The 19,563-nt window shown below is 45.7% G+C and overlaps 1 protein-coding gene across 1 annotated transcript in view; it reads right to left on the bottom strand.

Annotated features, from left to right (window-relative positions):
• LOC130380328 (metabotropic glutamate receptor 4-like) overlaps positions 1-19,563 on the bottom strand; it is a 103,297-nt gene that overhangs the window by 1,958 nt on the left and 81,776 nt on the right. Inside the window, exons 3-5 of the mRNA XM_056587523.1 lie at positions 9,945-10,164; positions 5,026-5,153; positions 288-320 (exon numbers count right to left, since the gene is read on the bottom strand). Coding sequence (XP_056443498.1) covers positions 288-320; positions 5,026-5,153; positions 9,945-10,164 — 381 coding nt within the window. The remainder of the gene's footprint in view (positions 1-287; positions 321-5,025; positions 5,154-9,944; positions 10,165-19,563) is intronic.

Here is a 19,563-nt window from a genome sequence, read left to right as displayed (position 1 = left end):
TGACCCAAATGTTTGCGGACACATACATACACACATGCGCACACATAAAAACGCACACACACAAAAACGTAATCAATTATCTTACAAACACACAATCACTCATGCACGCATGTGTGCGAGCAATCAACTATTCACACAAACACACATGCAAATACAAATACAAACACACATACGCAATCACTCATGCACAAGAACAGACACAGACACACATACAGACACACCCTCAACCACTCAAACAGAAACAAGCACACACGGCACATCCGTTCCCCTGGTGCTCTCTGTCCTACCTGCAGCCAGCGTGAAGGCAGCAGGCTGCTGCTCTGTAAAGGAGAGAACGCAGTAGCAGAGTGTGGGCCTGACGCCCTGTCAACTCAATTCACCTCATATCTCCTTCAGCCTCCTGGAGGCCTGCACAGACATCATCGCTGCTTAATGAGGCCTAGCCCAAAGAGCAGCTGTCAGCAGGCTAAAGAGGGATTTCCTCTTTCGGAGGATTTTGAAATAAAGCGCTACGCACTGCTTGGCCTAATGGAATTCAATATTCATTTGTTGTCTCGCTCGCTCCCTCTCGCTCTCGTCTCTGTCTCTGTCTCTTTCCCTCTCCCTCTTGCTTGCTCCGCCCCCTCTTCCTCTCGCCTGCTCTCTCTTCCTTCATGGCGACTGCCCTTGTCGAGGTTACTTAACAGTGATTAAGTAGCTGGACCCCTGTGGTTTAAACAGACTGGACAACTAGCTTGCTCTCTTACTCTGGGTGCTAGAGATAGTAAAAAGCTTTTCGAACATCAATATTAATCAAACAGAATCACTATAAAGCAAAACTGCAAAAAAGCCAGTGTCCATTGCAATGCCTCGGAAATAAAGTGCAGAGGTGAAGATGTTAAATGACAAAAGCAGAGCTCAAATCTTTTCCATCAGGGGTTCCTTCCCGCTCTGAACAACTCTCAGACTCCTGCATTGTGCTCTGTGAGTTTTGTCTGCAAATGATCTGCCGTCGACTTTTCACATTTTTTATTGCATTGCCACTCTTCTTCATCGCTGGTCGTCACGTACCCCAGGACTTCAAGGACTGTTAACTTCACTCTGTGTGTCTCTGGTTTTCACATTATTGATCTTTCCGTCACCTTTATGAAAGAACCATTTGAACTACCGCCATTTATATCCGGCCTCTTTTTTTGATAGTCACTCATGCATTCCTTTATAATAAATGATCCAACCCTTGATTTGAATGTTGATGACTAACCCTTCTCGCAGAGATGATCAATGTGGCACCTCAGAATTCAGTTTGGTATAAATAATAAAAAATAATTTGTGATAATCAAAATAGCATTTACTTGATGGAAATATGCATTGTGTGCCAACACCAAACATGTTTGTTGTGCTTGTATCATCAAATCCGCTGAGATTTCCATCGGTTATGTTAGAAAGCTTGTTTGGAAGCTGCTTTTATGCAGTGATTTCTCCCTGCTTACTGCACACGTCCAAATATAGAAAGCACCAGCACAGTTCAAGAACCAACGTGGGTGGGCGATAAAAGATAGAGATAACAATTCTGCAATGTGGCAGAATACAAGAACTGTCTTCAATTGCTATTAAAAGAGCAATTAATGGTCAAACTAAATCGTATTGCGCAGGCTTAAAATGGTTCCCGACATGCATAATAGAGATTTCACGGACGAGAGGCAGGAGCAGACGAGAGACAGACTGTAGTAGGGGCAGGCAATTTGACCAGGAGACACGCAAGCATGGACAAACACAGTGTCTGTACACTGCATTGTGTACAGACCACTTGAAAGGGCAGCGAGATTAATTCACATGCTTTCAGGTTATCTTGCCAACAAGGATACACATACACATGCGCACACAAACACAACACCCTTCTGTATGTTATGTGATACTATAAAATGAGCATAATGCAAATAACTAATTCACTCTTTTTTTTTGTAAATGCAGACGTCTGCCAATACATGATAATTCAGTAATACATGCGTATAATCAGAGTACCGTCTAACTTCTTCTGCTGGAATTCTATTAACACCAAAAAGGAAATCTATAGCGCAATCCATCAGTACAATTTTTGCGTCTTTTCTTTAATTATCCCAGAACGCATTGATTCCTAGTTGTCCTATTGGCTGCCGCATGATGCTTCAGCAGAGCAGCCCCATATGAAAGCAATACAGATACAGAAATTGAATGAGAACTATTTATATTAAAATGAGCTAGGCCAGAAAATACTTTCCCTCCAGTTTCCTAACGATGCTTGACAATCATTGCCTCTTTGATTCTCCGACTGCGTCAGAGCACTCTGTCTTCAAAAAGTTCCAGTGCAGCATGGGTAGTTCCGCACATATTAAATTACAATAATATTAGCATGTGAATTACATTGGCCCCAAGGTCTCAAGTCTTTTCTTTTAATTATCATTTATTAACATGAGTGTACAAATCTAATTTTAATGTTCTGTTTAACAATATTACAGATTATTCTAGTTAAACTTCTGTTATATACCATAGCCTGCACGCTTGATGGCCAAGCAGAGACCTTGGCTTTGGCCGTGCTTTTCGGCTGAAAGCACTTCTACACATTTGTAGAAGAAGCAAAGATAATAGCACCGATTATCTCTCAATTATACCTCCCAGCCATAATGGTAAACAACAGAGTCTTGCTCAGGTACGACTGCGACTGGGAGTGCACCTCACTCCTGAATGGCCCCTATTGGTTCACACACGCACCATGTCAGAGTTCTTTGTGAGATGCTGGCGGGCGAGATGTCGTGGGGCAGTTATCATTCCCACAACAGTCAATTACTTTGTCAGTGCCCAAGCCCAGGTGAGAGACACATTTTTATCGCATGGTTATTAAAATAGGGTTTACACACTACAGTTACTAGTGAGATAGTCAGCGTAACACAGTTGGTCCAAATCGTTATTCCGAAGTGTGTGACATTACTTCTGTGCTCACGTCAGTCTTCTCACATCTTATACATCAATCAAAGACTGACATTGGGGTCATAGCATGGCTCGCATTCATCCTCCTCCTTAAATATCTCCTTATTCCATGAAAGATTTATTTTCCCTTTTACCAGACAACCTTTGTCTCGAAATCTGTCTTGATCTAGACCTTGCCAGATTAACAGACACAATTCCTCTGCCTTGAACTGTATGTTCAAACAACACACACAAATGCACGCACAGGCAAACGTCATAACATTTCACGTGCTCATGCATTCACTCCATGTTATTCATTAATATGAGCTTGCAGAGATCCTGAACAACCAACACACTTACTATTCACAACATGCTTTTACTTTTCTATCAAGAAAGTCAGTCAGGTAGACCCAGAACCAGCAACACAGGTTCGAAAGTACCATAATGCATTCAACCTTATTTCTATTTCCACTCGAGATTATACATTCATATTATTTTTGGGCTGAGAGCTACTGAAGTAATTTCTTAAAGGCTTTGGGCTGCTGAAAGCCCATTACATATTCATTCATTCGCTTCAGACGTTTCATTTTTGCACAAGAAGACTATCTGAATGGTCAAGGAGGCACAAAACCTCACTGTTTGCAAAGGTGTTCGTTGTTACTAAGTGCTTTTTCTTTTCAAAAGATCTTTTCACATAGTGGTATTAAGAATAAGTTATATTCAATGTCAAAGCAGGAGGATATTATGGTCTTAAAAAAGAGACGATAATGCAGAGGGTTGACTTAAATATAAAATTGGCTTAATACCAGTTAAGTAGTATATACCGGAATTTATTTCCTCTATCATGACATAAAGTTTGGACATTGCTTGTATCAATTATTTTACTGATATTTACCGATGTGATTAAATTCGTAAGTTCTTTATTTTTTACATGTTGTCCGAGAGTTTCAGACAACTTGCTTGCTTAATATTGATAATGGTCCTCGTGGAGTCCGAATAAATTAAAGCTGCGCTATTCAACCTTTCTACTGCAGCTATTTGCTCCTTTAAAAAACATCTGAACCACAAAGTTCCTGAAGAGTGAAAACATGCCCATCCACAAGTCAATCTACTCGGGAATTTATTCTCATGTGCAAAACATTCCAGTGTTTCCAGGCTGTTCCGATAATTCAGCTGAGCTCAGATTTTCTTATCTGTAGAAATATTTCCTGTTCCCTGTTCCCTGTCAGTACATCTCCCCCCAAATGGGCTCTCATTCGAATAGTCTGAATATTCAACCGATTTACTGCCAAGCAAAGAGCAGGGCTTTTAATGAACTACCTCAGCTAATGTCAATCCTTGCAACACATGTCACCCCCTCAACGGCTGAGAATCGATCTTCCCTTCCCTTTATCGCACGTGCGTGTCTTACTATGTGATTCCGTGGCACTTCCCCTCAAGCCCCTATACATGGCTTGCTTGCTGCATTACCTTCATTAGCTCCCTGTGTGAGTCTGGGGAGGGGGGCTGAGCGGTGAGGCCCAGAGCTGGCGGGGGGGGGGGGGGGGGGGGGGGGGGGGGGGAAAGCGGGAGGGTGGGGAGACCCACGGAGACAGGGAGAGAGTGGAGCGCTAGCTATTAGATGGGTGGGGGTGGGGGGGGTGTTCTCCATGATAGACCCACCACCCTCCAGCCCCCCACACAGTCAACCCCTTCAACGTCAGCGTCGCTGCAGCATCCATTTGCTCTCGGAGACACTCGAGTTAAGAGAACAGCATCATCCACCCCTCTGGAGGGCTCTGTGCGAATGGAGGTCTCGCTTGGTGAACGGAAATGTTTCCACTTATCACGAGACGCACTTCTCCGTCCCCATAGGAAAATGATGAATGTAAACAAACCGCTGTCAGTGGAGTGGCAAAGTGACAGATGTTTCGGGGCGAACACGTAGTTTTTTGCGCAATCCATTCACAGCAGCACATTATCGTTACAATCACAGCCACGGCGGTAATGTGTGTCGACACGGCGGCGGCGTACGAGTGTATCAAACCCCACGTCTGGGGCAGTGATGATATTGCCGTTATATTGGATGGTCGTTTATCTGGGCCGGCATTAACTATTTATAACCTGGTGCTCTTTCCCTCTGTCGGAGGTGTCCTCCGTCGTGCAATGTCCACACTCGATTTGAAAGTGGAACAAACGTGGCACTCGATGACTGAGTGTTGATATCCCAAGGCCCTGAGCCAAACAAACTCAAATACCAGGAGTTGTAGAGGGGCTCCTCTGTGTTTGGTTACACGTCGGTGATTGCAAGGTAATCTTAGCTTCAGGTGTACTTCCTTTGGAAAGAAATATATGAAGAAACTATGTGTTGGGCTTCGAGTCCGCTGGTGAATTCACCAAGAAGCCCATAATTCATCTTGGAGCCATCCATTGTTGAGCCTTGTCATCCCTGCACTTTTCAACCAATATAGATATAATACTCAGAAAAGGCTATATTTTTGTTAACATAGAGCTTTAGTCTTATCACCCATACATCAGCTATTTTATGAGTGTGGTTGCTACTGCAAGCACATCTACTGTTCTTAAGTTTTCTTTATTCCGTTTGCCTGTTTTTTGTGCAGCTAACGACTCCTGCATACTTTCAGCTGCAGAAATCATTAAACTATCAAAAATAGCTCTCTAACATCATGAAGGCTTATCTCAGTGTTTTTCAACTCTTTCAACTTTTTAAACTATAACAAAACGCATTCTGGTTGCGTTATGCCTCAGCGTTGTTAAATACTTGATCCTGATTGGTCAATAACCTTCCAAGGGTGTGCATTATCTTTTAACAGTTCAGATTCTATTCCCTACAAAACTATCCACCTCATGGTTCCTGGATTATACAAAAGCAAAGAAAGAACAATCGATTTGCAGCTGATTAAGTCAATAAAACAAACACCCTGTAGATGAAAGCAACTGACTCATCACTGTTGGTAAACAATGTGGTGGAACAAGCCCCCTGAAAGTGCCAGGACCGCTCTCGCTAACCAGCTTCTGCAAGAGAATCCAGACTCACTTGTTTGGAGTTCACCTGGACTCTACAATGTAATGGGCGTGAGGTTGGACCCAAGAACAGCACAGACTGAGACCAGCGTTGGAACAGTTCAACAGATTATTGTCCAAACAGCGTCTTAAAATCCACAGAAGGTACACAAGAATAGTCCACAACCTGAGCTAGCCAAAACAGTCAGACTTTCTAGCAGAGAGCCCGGGGATGGAATCCAAGCAAACTGGAGGCAGACAAGGGGCGAGCAGGCAGAGGGGTCAGGGACAGAAGGCTGTTTAGGTTACCAGGGCAGGGGCGACGAGGACGGGTCAGGGACAAGCAGGGTCGAAACCAAGGAAGCAATCCGGGAAATAATACTAGAGAGCTTTGCATGCTGCTAAAGACAATATAGCAGAGATTGAGTGCAAAGAGTGGGTTTAAATCAGGTGAGGGAACACAGGTGAAGGTGGTTGCACTGATGAGGTGGGAGTGGCAGGCAGGTGATCAGGAAAAGTACTGGCAGAGCTGGCAGTAGGATGGAAAGCCAGGAGGGGATCATGACAGTACAGAGCTGGAGTAGGATGGACAGCCAGGAGCAGATCATGATAGTAACCCCCCCCCCCCCCCCCCCCCCCCGGCAATGGACGGCCCCAGACCCGAGCTGGGAGGGTGGAGGAGGCCCGAAGGAGTGCTAAAATTCCTCAGAGGCAGCAGAGTCTACGTCCTCCACAGCAGCAGAAGAAGAAGATGAGCAGGAAGAGGCTGCCACATCGGTGCCCCCCCCTCACCAGAGGATCAGAAGTTCCATCAGCAGATGGGCCCGCAGAAGGTCGAAGTGAGGACGGGGCAGGCTGGTCAGGATGCAGACGGTGAAAGTCTGAAATGAGCTGAGGGTCCACTCTGAACCGAGCCGGCACCCAGGAGCGCTCCTTCGGACCGTACCCCTCTCAATCCACAAGATACTGCATCCCACGTCCACGGCGGCGAGAGCGAAGGAGACGCCTGACAGCGTACACAGGACCGCCATCAACGAGCTGAGGAGGCAGAGGAGGCGGCATGGGAGGAACCAGAGGACTTTCTTGGACTGGCTTGATCCTGGAGACATGGAACGTTGGGTGATCCTCATGGACCGGGGAAGCCGAAGATGTACCGCCTCTGGGTTGATGCGAGCGATGGGAAAGGGCCCAACAAGCTTGCGGTTCTCCACCTTTATGGGCAGGTCACGGGTGAAAGCCAGACCCTCAGGCCAACCTGGTAGGCAGGAGCAAGAGTGCGGCGGCAGCGTAGCGGTCAACAGACTTGAGGAGAGCAGTACGTGCCTGGTCCCAGGCACGCCGGCAACGGTGAACGAAGGCTTGTGCCGTTGGACAGGCAGCCTACCTCTCTTGGTTGGCAAATAATGGGGGCTGATACCCATAGGCGCACTGGAAGGGTGAAAGTCCAATGGGAGAGCAGGTGAGGGTGTTGTGGGAATAATCAGACCAGGAAGCAGGGTTGTGGTTGATCAAGCAGCAAAGAGTGGTCTTCAAGTCCTGGTTCATTCTCTCAGTCTGCCCATAGGACTGGGGGTTGAAGCCAAAAGACAGACTGACGGAGGCCCCAACTAGACTGCAAAACTCCTTCCAGAACATAGATGTGAACTGGGGCCCACAGTCAGAGACAATGTCAGTGGGCAGTCCATGGAGACGAAAGATGTTCTGGAGAACCAGTTCAGCTGTCTCTTTGGCAGAGGGAAGATTGGAAAGGGGAATGAAGTGAACCATCTTGCTAAAATGGTCGACAACTGTGAAGATGGCAGTGTGGCCTTTGGATGTAGGTAGGCCAGTTACAAAGTCGGCCGATGAGGAACAGGCAATGGGTGCAGGAAGCCGGCTGTTGGACGACGAGAGGTCTTGTTCTGGTTACACACAGGACAGGCGTTGACATAGCCTCGGACATCCTCCTCCAGTGATGACCACCAGGAGCGCTGCAGCAGGAGGTCTCGGGTCCACTGAATGCCAGGGTGGCAGGTGAGCCGGGAAGCATGCTCCCACTGGAGCACATCGGAACGGAGGTGAGCCGGAACAAACAAGTGGTCAGGGGGACAGGAACTAGGACCAGCCTGGTCCTCAGTGGCAGCCCGCACCCTCTCCTCTATCTCCCAAGTGAAAGAGGCAACGAGACAGGGGGCCGGGACGATGTTGGAGGGCTCAACCGTTTCTTCAGGACACTCTGGAAAGTGCATCTGGTTTATTGTTATGAGACTCGGGACGATAGGACAGTGATAGGACAAGTTGAACCTGTCAAAGACCAGTGACCAACGGGCCTGTCTGGAATTCAGTCCCTTGGCAGATCGAATATATATATTCCAGGTTGCGATGATCAGTCCACACAATGAATGGCACCTTGGCTCCCTCTTGCCAGTGGCGCCACTCCTCCAAGGCCAGTTTCACCGCCGCTAGTTCCAGGTTTTCGACCCCTGCACCAGAGTCAAGTTCCCCGTTTCCCCTGAAGAAGTCCGGGTCCCAGTCCCGGAGTTCCCCAAGTTCCCTGTTTCCCCTGAACCAGTCCGGGTCCCAGCCCCGGAGTCCCCCAAGTCCCCCATTTTCCCTGAAGCAGTCCGGTTCCCAGTCCTGGAATTCCCTCGTTTCCTTGTGTCCCCTGAAGCAGACCGGGTCCCAGCCCCGGAGTCCAGTCCCGAGTCCCAAATTAACGCTTCCGGGTCACGAGCCTGCTCTCAAGCCCAGCAGTGTCAAGCCCACCGCCGCATTCCCCGTTACCAAGTCCGGTTCACCTCCTGAGTCCAGCGACCCCAAGCACACACCCAGGTTTGCCCAACCATCGTGCGGACCTCAGGTGGTTTCTTTACCTATTGGTCAGTTGCGGGTCCGCCCTCCTGATTTGCCATGCTGGTTCCGGCGTTGTCCAGGCCGCCCTCCTAAGCAGTTCAGCCAGCATCCCCTCCGTCCACCTCAGGAGTCCAACCGGCATCCAGGCCGTCCTCCCGAGCAGTCCAGTCGGTCCATCCGTCATCCCGTCATCCCCCCCCCCCCTGTTTTGACTTATTTTGTTTAGGGACGTCTGGAAGCCATCCCATAGAGAGGGGGTACTGTCGGGGTCCTGGGTTTGTGTTTCTTGTGTTGGACTTTTATGTTGGTTTTTCAGTTGTATCTCCTGGGCTTGAACTTCCTGTGTTTGTTTGTAGTCTTCCATGTGCTTCAGTTTGGTTACCCTTGTCTTGTGATTCTGTGTCTCCTCGCCTCACCTGAGTCCCGCCTACTATCCTCATCATTACCTTGTTCCCTGCCCACCTGAGTCTAGTTATTAGTTTGAGGTTGATTGTTGTTTTGTCCAATGTTCTACCTTGTTCCCTGCCCACCTGTGTCTTGTTAGTCATGTGTATTTAAGTCGTTGCCTTGGTGCAGTTCCTTGCTCGATCATTGTTTCTGTTGTCGCGTGCACCTTGTGCCTCTATTTCATGTTTCCAGAGCTTTGAGTGAATAAAACCTGTTGTTTGGAAAATACTCTTTGTGTCATGCATTTTGGGTCCTCAACCTTAGCAGCAGGCGTGACATGCATAGCTACCTCCCTTACCCCCCACCACCCCTTCTCCTCCCTTAATATCCTAAAAACACTTACACACTTATTGTGTGTTGGAATGTTCTGACACTTAAAGATAGTATGGCATTTTATCCTAGCTTTCTTTGTTGATTACAGGAATGGGTTAACCTGGCTAAGTAAGTGCTTGGCAATTGCATTATGAATATCTTCATTGTACCGACAGCTATATATGGTTGTTCTCTCTCCTGACAAATGTACTTATTGTAAGTCGCTTTGGATAGAGCGTCTGCTAAATGCCCTAAATGATGTAAAACCTTGACCGCATCACCACCCCTGCATCATTCAAGAGTGTCCCATCAGGGGACATCCCGTCATGGTTAATCCGAAACCATCACATACCAACCCACACCGTACAAACACCGACCCCTTCACACACTTTCTCCTCGCGGCATAGAGTCATAACCCCTATATGACTCACCGTCTTCCCGGGACTTCTGGATGAAGGCGTCAACGCCGCTCTCTCCGTAGTTGCCTTCGGACGCCACGGTGGACACGTAGTTCCAGCGCATGGCCTTCACGATGTCCATCATGGCCTGGGCCTGGTAGGTGTCCGGGGGCACCACCCGCGAGAAGAAGTCGTAGCGGGAGTTGTCGCTGAGCTCGGGGGCGGTGGAGGCGTAGCTGACCTGGGGGATCTGGAGGACAGAGAACAGAGCGTTAGAGAGAGGGGGGGAGGGGGGCTGAAAGGCGTAGCTGACCTGGGGGATCTATAGATGGAGGGCATAGTGTTAAAGAGAGAGAGGGAGGGGGGCCGGGAGGCAGCATGTTGTCAGGATCAGGGTTTTGTTGATGGGGTGGTTGTTGTTAATGATAAATGTTGTAGTGTAGCAGGATTAGTGGAATTTGTATCATGGATGTTATTCATACCTGAGCTTGTATTACTAATGTTATTATTTCATTTTGTTGCATTGATATCATTATCATTATTAGTATTATTCCTACTATCCTCTTTGTATTGTCATTAATATCATTCTCATACTATCATTGTCATGCCGGTGAGATTGTTGTGGTTGGTGTTTTTGTGCGCATGTCGACCAGGAGCAGATTTGCTGACACGTGTAGCCATTATTTTCTATAGTCAATAGAGACCCTGTTGTCGTTAAGCGCAACACTCCATCTCTACTGCCTGCTATAGTTCTCCAGGTGTGGTCACTGCTGCCGTTCCTTGGCAGGACCTATCCTTCTGCGTCTATTGGATTGCTCATGTTTGCTGCGACACCTGCTGCCAAACAATCTGTCTGCTTCGGACTAGATACATTTTTAGCAAAGCAATTTGACAGATTGTCTCATATCTTGATAAGAATTATACGGTGTTGTGTATTGTTTATTTTCTTCAAAAAAAAGGGAAAAAAACACTAAGTACACACCTTTCTTACATTCAACACTTTCCCCGCTCTTGCACACAAACCTGTTATTAATGTGCCAGAAAAGCTCTGTAATAATCTATTTTTTAATGGCGCTGACATCACTGAGAAGGAAATAAAGAACTTCCTCGATTTAACTACACTCTATTCTGGATGATGATTTACCATTATTGTGTAAGAGCTCATTTCAAAGTGACAGTATGCTATACAAGGCATCTTCACATTATAATTTAGTGGAGATGTGAATTGGCAAACTAGCTTTACCATTATAGAATCTATTGATTTTACCAATTGTGTTAAGTGAAATATAGGCCTTAAAAGAGGCCCATCTATATCTCATACATAATTATATAGACCCATAATAAACCAGCTTTGTTCTAGTACTAGCCTACTCGATACCACTAGCATGGGTTCAGTTTTTGACAGTTATTGAATGATTGATGTTACTTTCATACACTTTTACACACTGTTAGGGAAGAGTGATTTGAAGGAGCACGTCACTTTCTTTATCCATCTAATTGTAAATCAAGGAATATCTTAATATACAAGATCCTTTTATCAAAATGTTCTAGTTAGGATTTATAATGACACAATTCAATGGATTAGAATTTGACTGCATGTTCCTTAACATTTATCTACATTACCAAATATTCCTAGCTGTCCTATAAAATGTTCATCCACCCCGACTTTTTACCAGGAATGGTCTAAGGGACAAGCTTTAAAGATTAAGAAGAGTAGTATTTTATCGCTTGTGACGGACACAAATCTCCAGGGGAACGCAATTGTAAACATCTTGTCAGTTAAATGGAAAAATGGTTAATCTTTTAGTGCTGCCTCATAATTTGTGTAACAGATCCACAGGGCTGCAACTTTCACTCACTGCAGGTCCCCAGTTGTCCTTAAAACATTTGCGGGTTTGCTTGCTTTTCAGCACACTATCCTCCCCTTGCTATCCCTACTTCTTTAGTTTGTTCCCCTTACACTTATTCAGACAGGAGCCCACACAGCTGTAGGCATGAGCTCCTCGGCTGGCTTCTCCTTTGTCTCGGCAGCATTGATGCCTCTGACGTGGCCAACATCAACGTCCCATCGATCGGCCACCGCTGAGCTCAGAGCTTATTCCCTGCAGCCATTGTCGAGGCAGAGACAGGTCGCTGCACCTCCAGATGGGAAGCATGTTCCCTGAGCATAGTCCCCCCGCCACACCCTGCATTCCAGCACCAGGGATGTGCTCGTTAAGGCACAGGAAACAATGTGAACGGGTTACATGTTGGTCCATGTTGTGATACAAAAGGAGACAAAAACAGAACCAATCTGAACGTGTCTTCATTAAATTCATGGGAAACTAAAATAATAAAATTACATCACAGAGGGACGTATCTACTACACACCTGCTGAATGTCTTGGAAATACGTTTTAGAAAGACTATTTTGTAGATTGTACGGGTGTGGTCTGAATTCCCGCCATACACCTACTATGAAGCTCCGGGATTTCCATATGCCTGATTAGAACTGTGCAAGAATATGTAACAGTATAGTGATGTGGGAGAACTTCTACTCAAAAATCTGTTTTGGCACATACCGGGTCGAGAGATGTGTCAGCAAACTGAACAAATGTGGACAAACCTGAGGGGGAAACGGGGAATTGCATAATGGGAGTGTGTCGCGAGGCGGGGTTGGGAGTGGCGGTGATTGTGAGCAGAGCAGAGGGAAAGGTCAGCAGTGAAGTTGTCAATCTGGCATCGTATGTAGGCTCAGCCATGCGGGTTCTTATATGGACAGCTATATCCCCACAAGTGTAAAAGTAGATCTTTGTTCAGGAAAAAAAAATAATCAATGGTTTTTATTATACTATTTAATTTAGATCAATTTTGTAGAAATAATTAGTGACAGTTTTTGCATACCTCAATAGGATTTACAGGTCATTAAAGTCTACCCACTACTGTGACCTACAGTACACTACACAGTACATTACTCCACTGCAGATCAAAGTATACCCACTCTTATAAACTGCACTACACCCCTGCACATCGAAGTATACCTACTATAAACAACAGTACACCACTGCACATCAAAGTATACCTACTATAAACTCCAGTACATGACACCACTCCACATCACAGTATACCCACTACTATAAAACACTACACCACTTCCCATCAAAGTAAACCTACTATAATCTACACTACAACTCTGCACATCAAAGTATACCCACCGGTACAAACTACATTTCACTACACCACTACACATCAAAGTATACCTACTATAAACTACGCTACACCACTGCATATCAAAGTATACCCACTACTATAAACTATATTTCACTATACCACTCCACATCAAAGTATGCCAACTACTATAAACTGCACTACACCACTGCATATCAAAGTATACCCACTATGAACTACACTTCACTACACCACTACACATCAAAGTATACCCATAATAAGCTACACTACACCTCTGCTCGTAGGACAACAGGCGTCCACAGCACTGCCCTCACACAGCTGCCTCCAATTGGGTTAACTCCTTCTGGGCGGGGAGGAATCAATAAGGCCCATTGTGCTTGCTTGCAGAGTGTGCTAAACAAGTCCCACATGCTATTCTGCACATTGTGCAGTGCTACGCTGGGAGAGACCTTGGCCCTTGACCAGTCCTCTGTGGCGTGTCCTCAGCCACTGTGAAGTGGGCGGCCGGGGTCTGCGCGGACTGGTTGGATAAACAGCTGGGGGAATGAGCCTGTCCGACTGTATGGTAGACCACTGGCTGGAGCATACACTCCTCCCGACCAGTCCCCGCTCTCAAGACATCCAAAAAAAGCTGTGCACTGTCTTGATGTTAATCGTGAGTTAATCATGTTGCTCCATCATTAATATAATTACCCTGATTCCAAAAGTGGCGATAGACACCGCTAATGATTACTTATGAGGCAACGTTTGCATAGTTACTCCGTTTGCAAAGTGAAAGCGTCTCGTTGGACAATTAGGGCGGGCATGGTTTTAGTTGGAATCAGGGGAAGGGGAGTATTGAAAGGTCCTCAAGTACACCATTACTGTGCCGGTTATAAATGGGTGCAAGGGTGAAGGAGAAAGCTGGCAAAATGTTACCCATTCAACCTTGTTTTTATTTTATATTTGTTGTTTGCTATATCGAGGAAGAGTGTGTATCACCTTGAATCTTTCTCGTCTAGTGAGGTCATCACATTCAAACTATTACAATAAGAACAACAGTGCCACGAAGTTTGGGTTCTGGGTCCTGCAGAGACCTTTACCAGGAGAGCTTACGGTATTTGTCAAAAAGGAACCTGATTTAAAAAGAGAGAAGGCCCCAGAGAGGTTAGAAAAACACAAACTTCGGAGCGATTAATTGAATACATCGAAGCATACATACATACATAGAAGTCCCTAGAAGCACATTGCTGCTGAGGTATTGCACATACAACAATGTGTATAAACCATAAACACCTATCTAACTAGGGTTATTTTCTTGTCTGGGAACCAGAAGAGGTAACTAATGGCCAAACAGAAAGTGATTATAATCAAATGAGCAAATCAAGCCTTAATGAAATGCAAAGAAAACACCTCACGTTTGGCTGACCTTTTGTCATTCATCATCATCAATTTGTTGTAGCTGTCTATTTGAGACGCGTAATACTTGTCATATTCAATTGGTTTTGATGTATTGGTAAATTTTCATTATTCATTCGTTATATTAAAGCAAAACATGGCTTTAGGCCAAAAACAGGACTTGGCTGTTTATTAACTGTAAATTACACTTCAATTACATGCAATGGGATTTGTTCCAAGTTATTATTACTAAATTTCCTGATAAACTGCGAAAGAGCAATTGTACGTTGCTGTTGACATCAAACAGATGCTTTGCTACATGAAGGTGTTTTAAATTCTAGTGACATACAGACAATTATACCTATGCATGGATCATAAAGGACAGAATCACAATGCATTTTGTGCGGAAAAAGCTCTTTGCCAGATGTTCCCGTTCATAGACACCTCACCTTGGTGAGATGCGCATAACACAGATGCTAAAGTATTATGTGTTTGCCTGAACAATATTCCACAGCATGCGACATAGATGTCATCAGAGCAACAAACAATCTCAAACATATGATATCATGGAAGTATGTCGCCCAAAGCAGATCTCCTATAACACTCCCAAGCCTTAAAGTTTCAGAGCATTTTTATGAATGAGTCGGCACTTGTGGTGTCACAGCTGTCGTTCTCACAAAATGTCTCATGAGGAGGTATTTCCATGGTCAGGATGTGTAGCTTCCATCACTTTATATGGAATACCACCCATAAGAGATAAGAGATGCACCCATGAGCCAATATGAAAGAAGAAAGCGCCTCTCAAAATAACAGAGCTGCACAGTGGGTGGTAGGGGACTGAATCCATCCGGGAATCACTCACAGGGCCCTCCAGAAAACTAGGCCGCTTCACATTCAAATGATTCATTAGGGTTGGTAAGCTGGCCACATATTGACAGCAGACACGTTACAGCAGGAGGAAAGAGAGGCAGCCTTTAAATATTCACCAGAGTCCCCACAAAGCAGCTCTGCTAGTTACCTCACCAACAGCTCCCACAGAAGGCTTCTCTGGCACTGAATGCGAAAATAAGTGGCTTATTGTGAATTTTATTCACAGCACTGAATGCAAAATGTGAGATAAAAATGCCTCCAAAACAGCCCAGGACAGCCGTTGCGCTGCAAGTTATGAAGTCAGTAAGAACTTGTCAAATGTCATGCATTGTGGGGAGTGCCTATCAATCCATAATAAAACACCTGTATTCTGTACATTGCTGCTGATTTCATATAACTTGAGATCAATTACAGAGGAGATGATGAATGAAGAGCTGCAGGCTCGAAGAAAGGCACACTAGTGGACATCCGATGCCTCATTCATCTGAAAGGGACCCAGCGTTTGAGAGAGTGAGGCATCAAAGGTGCCAGCCACGTTCTCTGTCAGTGACTGTTGCAGAAGGGCTCATGCTGGTCTTTCCCAGGAGGGCCTAACTATATGTACGCTCTTTGTTATGTGGCATTGATGAATGTTTGACTCATGATACACGCACATGCTCACACACGCACACACACACACACATGCTCACACACCCTTTCTGCTACTGTGTGTTGTCTTCTTGACCTTTCTCTACATTTACAAATTTATCCGAAGCTACTTGAGGTTGAGAACAATCAAAACATAGGATCAATATCAGAGTTCCAGTACTTCCAGAATTGTGACACAAGGACGTTTCTAAAGAGTAGAGTCAAGAGGGAAACAAGGTGTGTAGCTATGTTTCGTGAGGGGTGCTCGAGTGCATAATGGGTGAAGATGGAGATCAAGGGGGGGCTGTCTTGTGCCTCTACATCAAAGGACATAGATAAAAAGAACACCCCTGAGTTCTTTCCACACATTCCTGGAAGCCTCTTCCCACCGACGGCTCTACCTCATCTCCCCCCAAGGGACTCCTGGAGAATCATGATTAATTAATACCACCTGCATTAATCACAAGTTCATCTCATGATCTCTGATGATCTAGAGTCCAGACAATACTTGCAAACTCGTTACTAAGAAAACATGTGCAAAAGTAGTTTGCCGACACGTTAATAGAAAACAATATTTAATACTGCATAAATCACTTCCCTTTAGCCAACCACTTTATGATTTCATTCCATTAGGAGATAACAAATATAAAATAAGGAAAGAATTTTTCCCATTGTCGAATGACAAGGTATTTACCTACTTATTGTTCTGCATCTGTCGAAACTCATACATGACCTCTGATCACCAACAGATATTTTTCACAGAGCTGTCATCGAAAGACACACACAGGTGTCGCTCAGCACAGTAATTATGTTTCTACTTTTTTTTTTTTGTGCACCAGGGCACATTGTCCATGGTGCATGGTCCGTTGGCATCCTCCTCACAGTGTCACTGTCCACTCCCCGAGCGCTGGTACATGAGAACATCCTCATAATCTGTGCTAAGAACGCCAGCTGTGTTTGCGCTATGATGAAGCCTTGATGAATCGTCTCTATCGGATCTCCTACCCAGGACTCTGTGTCTCAGCACCGTTGCCATCTTGCAGTGATCAATCCTTTCTGACACTAAGTAAGACTGCACCTGGACGCCAAAGTCATTCAGTCTCTCAAACCCTAACACCCTCGGACTCAAGCGTGCCGTGATAAGAGATGAGAGATGGAGGCATTCGTGTGAATCTCTCCGTTGTAGAAGAGACGCGTTCTACGACATCCAGAATGCAGTATATCTGGTATGCCATGATGTGTGGCTTTAAATGTACACTATTTCTCTAATACTGTTGCTTGTCATGTATTGCGACACTATCGCCCCTCCCCTGCTTCTCTATCTGCTTGAGGAGCCTCACTAAGTCGACCCGTGTTGCATGTTTCACCTGAAGGGTTTTCCCCTCGCTGGGAAGATCACACAATTTCAACTCTCTGTCAAAAAGCGGACAGGCAAAGCTTATCACCATGTCTGTTGGGGAGATTCTCCCTCTGCGGGCGCCCGGAGATAGTCTGACACCTGGGTACGATAACTCCCTCCGATACATAAGCTTTTTTCTATTTGCTTTTGAGACAAGATATTAAATTCAACAGCAGGCCACCCGCCCCCCTCCCCCTCCCCCTCCCCTCTGACCTACTCTCAGAGACACAATGGTGCAGCTACTCAAAACAAAATTAATATAGTGTTACGGAAACACAATTTACAAAGCCAAGTGTTATGGGCTGCTAGGAAAACATATTCATTCGGTGGAGTGGCGGGACCTCTCTATTCTGGAACACTTATCTAAAAGTGTGTTTCTTCTGAGATTAGGGGGCTTTTATTTTGAAGGGTACACATGTCTGCTGCTCTTGACTGAAAGCCGAAGACATAGCCCCAGAAAGCTACTGTTGTGTTTACATGGTTAGTCGAACCACACATCTTTTTCCGACTTCATGAATATCTCACAGAGGCAAAAAAGAATGATAGTTTCTTGACAAAATAATATCTCCTAAAGTAAGGAAACAGAAATGCTGCTTTTTACACCCTTCGTCTTTTCCATTCATATGAGCATGTGTTGATTTATGATCTAACATCAAAAACGGATCAATCGACAGTGACCTCAGAAGATGTGCAAGGTCAACCACAAAGATCACAAGCTTGTTGATTTCTTTTCTTGGACAGCGCTCGTTGGCTGAAACCCAACACAGGTAGAGCTCAGTCTTCCTATGCTTTCACTGAAGAACAATTCTCACGATGACTGGTGTCAGAAGTTTGTAATGAAGAAAACTGAGAAAACATTCTCTAACCGATTCCAGGGAAAGGGATTTTTCTTCCCAAAAGTATATTAATGCTATAATCACTCTGTACCCCCTCAACCCAAACGGTCTCATCACTAATGGGCATGGGAAACAGGCTTAATTGCTGTGTGATGTGAGCACCAAGCAGATTTTTGATGCAGATTGAATGCAAAAATGGCTGGCTTTTAATAACTGCAGTTTTTGAAAAATCCAATGAATTTATTTGGCACAGCATTATCACAGGAGTAACGATGCTCATTACGAACAGTGCAGGAATAGTATACAGCTGCACCCTTTATCACAGAAGACATCTCTAAAGTATCTGTTTAGCTATCAGAGTTGGCCTCGCTCATTAGTCGACACTTCAAATGTTTGAACAATGCATTCGCACAGCAAATCAGTAACACCCGTCGCGATGAAACCCTATAGTACGCACTGCCTGCACCTGTGCACGTTCACGTCTGTCCCGTGCTTATAATAGTAGGTGTGAGTGTCGGGTTGATTTTAACCCCAAAAGGTGTAAACTATGTGCGTTATAATACCTAAGACTACGAAATCCATGTGATAACACCTGCGAAAATAGCATCTGTGAGGCCGTGCTGCCCCCCCTGGGGTCAAGAGCCCCACCCCAGGAGGGTTTTGTCATCGAGGGGTAATGGTGGTGCGGAGCTAATTATTCCTTGTACCCTTTTACACCTGCTTGTCAGTTTGGGTTATTTTCAAAACTCGGCTACTCTGGGAGTCTGTCTGCTCTGCCGGTGTTGCTCCCTCCTCCCTCCCTCCCTCTATCCCGCTGAGCCCAGACAAGTTGTACCCACTGCACCACCTCCCCCACCAATCCTCCATCTGCACACCCACTAGACCCACCACCCCCCGCAGAACCACTCTACCCAACGGGGCAAGACTACGTCCACCACCACCAAACCCACCGCCTCCACCACCACACCACCACACCACCTCCACTTCCTTCATCTCTTCCTCTATCAACTCCCACGCCCCCCCCCCCTCAAATCCACCTTATCCACCACCTCCACACCACCCCCTAAACCACCAGCACCACCTCCACCAATACGACCACAATCATAAATTCCAACTCCACCAACACCTCCACCTCCACTACCTCCACCAGCCCCGTCACTGCCTCCACCCCCCGTCCCAGAGTGAAGGCCTGCCAGAGGCTTGCAGTGCTTACCGCTGTTCAATTAGGAACCTGTCGAGGATACACACTGCTGGGCCGGTGCCATGGCTCTCTTGGATCGCTCACAGTTCAGTTTTGCTGACGCACAACAAGGGAAGAGATATGATTCGTCCCTCTGGCCCTGAGATATATGAACGTATGCTTTTTAAAAAGG

Source organism: Gadus chalcogrammus, chromosome 1, assembly GCF_026213295.1.
Source record: "Gadus chalcogrammus isolate NIFS_2021 chromosome 1, NIFS_Gcha_1.0, whole genome shotgun sequence".
Classification (NCBI taxonomy): domain Eukaryota; kingdom Metazoa; phylum Chordata; class Actinopteri; order Gadiformes; family Gadidae; genus Gadus; species Gadus chalcogrammus.
Note: the sequence above shows the minus strand (reverse complement) of the source record. Positions and strands in the feature narration are given on the sequence as shown.